We start from the raw sequence: 3,371 nt of genomic DNA, 5'->3' as shown, positions 1-3,371 counted from the left end.
AAGTTCATGAGTTGTTATGAGTTGTTATCCACTCCTGGGGGAATGAAGTCATAGCAAATTCTTTTATTATTTCATGAAAAATAGCTAGCAAAATGTATGATTACAGGTAATGTGGAATATAGAAATATAACCTCTTTTGGGGGATCCAAGTCTTAATTGGGATGGTGAGACAAACATGCTGCTACAAAATAGGAAACAAAAACACTTCCTTTGCTTGAGTAAAAAGAAACGTGATAAAGAGAATTGTATTTGATTATGAGGCAGCAGTACATTGTTAATAAAGCAGCCTGAATTAAAATTCCACTACTATAGGATCAACCTTCTTTGAAGGACCTATAGATCTAACAGAGAGTGTTGATTAATATTTAAAGTGATTTTTAAAAGCAAGAAAAAAGTGCTCATATTTTGAAGTAAGGGAAAATATTTATTTCATGACACATATAAACTTAATGGAATATAACCTATAAGATTTATTATTAAAATACAGCAGGAAAGTATTGTGGTATTGCTCTAAATACATGAAACTATACTTAAGCCAAATGATCTAATGTGTATATCTGTGATCTGTATTTAACATTAGGCCAGATGGTTTGTTACGGAGGTTTCTGTGTGACAGCATGTGTGGTCAGCAGGGTTCAATCAGAAACAACCTTTTTAACTTTTGCAGCTGATTCTCATTTTGAACAATTATAATAAAGGCAAGGATTTAAACCTTCATTTATGGAAACAATCAGTTGTATTTCCCCAGTTTTTCACCTGAGTTGAACCTCTCCAGCACTGTAAAACCCATCTTTTACAGTCCTTCTTTCCGCCCCCCCCTTCCCTCTCACTCTTGGCACTGTATGTGCTGAATCATGTGGATATCGAACAATGACAGGCTGGACAAAACTGACAACTAATGAAATAACTTTGTGGAACTGTGACACCCCCAGGGTGGAGGGTGGGTGGGTGGGTGTGGGAATGCAGGGTGAGCCCCCATTTTAGTCTGGCGGGCCTATGGCGAGCCGATTTGGTGGCCGTTTTGGACTCTGCGGGTCCTGTTGGCAGAGTTTCCACCCCTGGGCGTTCCGTATATATTGAGCTCGTCGTGCCGCCACAAACACACTGGCACCGACAGGTAAGAGGCTGATGTCCATCATGCTGCATTTTAGGAACTTTATATTCATTCCTCATCTGTATTTCATGAATAACAAACTTCACGGCATCTTGCATTGATGTGATTCTGTGCTGTGAACTGCAACCACTTGTTTTAGAGGGAAGGAACTTTTTCAAAGCATTTGCATGCAAAGGTTATTAAAAGCTGATTGAAATCTGTTTGCATTTAAAAGATTTTCAATATAGTCAGCATTTTTTTGCAAGAAACAATTCCACCCTAGCTTCATCAGTGTTTCTTTTCAGTTTCATCCTCACAGATCCGCTCACTATGGCCACAGATCACCAGATTCCTGCATCCAAGCAGCAGCAGCCAGGCAGCAGTGCATTTAAAGTGAGAGAAAACTTACAACTTTGACTGAGCACCCATGGCACCATCGCTTCATGCTGCTTTGTATCCCAGACATCAGATTGCTCCTTCTGATATTCAGGCCAACAACACTCGGTGTAAATGCGTTCTCTCCTCTCTTTCTCTTGCCGACGCACAGCTGGTTATCTATGAGCAGGAAAACTTCCAGGGACGCTGCCATGAGCTGACTGGTCCCTGTAACAACCTCCAGGAAGCAGGCGTGGAGAAAGTGGGCTCCATACTGGTGCTGTGCGGACCGTGAGTGTGGGTCGACGGGCAAACGGAGGACTAGAAATAGATTAAGATTAATCTAGATTAAGACCTGAAAAGGCAAACAAAGGGAGGAGTGGCTTTGTGAATAAGTGGAGGACGACCTGCAGATAAAATGGACAGAAGTGATTAATTCAAGTGTACTAAACTAGCTGTCCACATTCCCGTCTCTCTGTCCTCTGTCCTGTCAGATGGGTGGGATACGAGCAGGCCAACTGTAAGGGGGAGCAGTATGTGTTTGAGAAGGGGGAGTATCCTCGCTGGGATTCCTGGACTAACAGCAGACGGAGCGACACCATTGTTGCATTCCGCCCGATTAAAGTTGTAAGAAGGAGCTTTACAAAAATAAAAATGAACCCCCGCCCCGCTCTGTCATTCTATCAGGTGCTCAGCATCTTTCTTCTTTTGATTGCTTTGTTTCCTTTCCTCAGGACAGCCAGGAGCACAAGATTGTTCTTTATGAAAACCCCAGCTTTGCAGGGAAGAAGATAGAAATCATAGATGATGATGTCCCCAGCTTCCATGCTCATGGCTACCAGGAGAAGGTGTCCTCTGTTCGGGTCCAGAGTGGCACGTAAGTCCCAGCAGATGACACATGGTTTGGGAACAGCTCTCGTCTTGTAATGTCCCCTCTAACATCTGCTCCCCCTCTCTGTGCCCCTGGTGAACCAGCTGGGTGGGCTATCAGTACCCAGGATACAGAGGCTACCAGTACCTGTTTGAAAAGGGGGAGTATAAGGACAGCGCCGATTTTGGAGCCCAGATTCCCCAGATCCAGTCAGTCCGGCGCATCAGAGACATGCAGTGGCATCAGAGGGGTGCTTTTCATCCCATCATCTAAGCTTGTGACTCTTTCCTGTCGTGAATCCTGACCTCGACCTTCATCCCTTCCAGCAGCAGCCCACCGTTCCTCAGTGACCCTGCACATTTCAACATCTGCTGCAGCTGCTGCGGCACTGACATTCTTTGAAGCAAACTAATAAATTCTTCTTGCTTAACATTTAATTTAGTCATGTGATTTATTTCTGTTCTGCTCAGCACACAAGCTCTTCAGTCTTAGTTGGAGTTGCATCAAAATTTAAAGGCCTTGCATTCCTTGAAGAAATGCATATCGCCCACCGCCTTTCGTGCCGAAGTTTTAAACTAAGATCATCTTATGATGAGAAGGGACAGAGTTATATAGCTGTTTTCAGTCAAACCTTGTAAGTGATGTTAGGCACCATTGCATGTAATATTGCGAGATGTCCCAAAATGTGCTAGCTCAGATTATGTGTTGAGGATGACTCACAGCTAAGATCGTCCTATGATGAGAAATTAGAAGAGTAATAGACGTTTTGGTGCAGCGTTATACATAATCTCCTGCACTATTATAAGATCTGTGTGTTGAGGATGTCTCTCAATATCTGCAAAATTGATTTAATTATAGTAATTTATGTGCTGGCTAATTTCAGTCAGCTCCGGTGGCCATCTTCAATTATGGTGACTCCAAACGTCACTGCAATAGATGCACATCAAATGATATTTTACTAACATAAACACAATGTTGACTTCAACAGTTGATATGAAAGTTAAAAAAGCACAATTTGTAGTGCTCAGAGTA

At 42.8% G+C, this 3,371-nt stretch overlaps 1 protein-coding gene across 2 annotated transcripts; it reads left to right on the top strand.

Moving 5' to 3' along the window:
- Positions 1–1,092: 1,092 nt before the first annotated feature.
- Positions 1,093–2,776, top strand: crybb2 (crystallin, beta B2). 2 transcript variants are annotated; one of them, XM_017414578.2, is made up of 6 exons: positions 1,093–1,117; positions 1,399–1,486; positions 1,641–1,759; positions 1,963–2,095; positions 2,203–2,345; positions 2,444–2,776. In XM_017414578.2, exons 2-6 carry the CDS (start codon positions 1,424–1,426, stop codon positions 2,610–2,612), a joined length of 627 nt encoding a protein of 208 aa, XP_017270067.1. In that variant the 5' UTR covers positions 1,093–1,117; positions 1,399–1,423; the 3' UTR covers positions 2,613–2,776. The 2 variants fall into 2 exon arrangements, with proteins under 2 accessions (XP_017270067.1, XP_017270066.1); XM_017414577.3 differs by lacking the exon at positions 1,093–1,117 and adding an exon at positions 1,149–1,289.
- The last annotated feature ends 595 nt before the right edge of the window (positions 2,777–3,371 follow it).

The sequence above is a fragment of the Kryptolebias marmoratus genome, linkage group LG1 (genome assembly GCF_001649575.2).
Source record: "Kryptolebias marmoratus isolate JLee-2015 linkage group LG1, ASM164957v2, whole genome shotgun sequence".
Classification (NCBI taxonomy): Eukaryota; Metazoa; Chordata; class Actinopteri; order Cyprinodontiformes; family Rivulidae; genus Kryptolebias; species Kryptolebias marmoratus.
The sequence above is the reverse complement of the archived record's forward strand: the minus strand, read 5'-3'. Positions and strand labels throughout refer to the sequence as shown.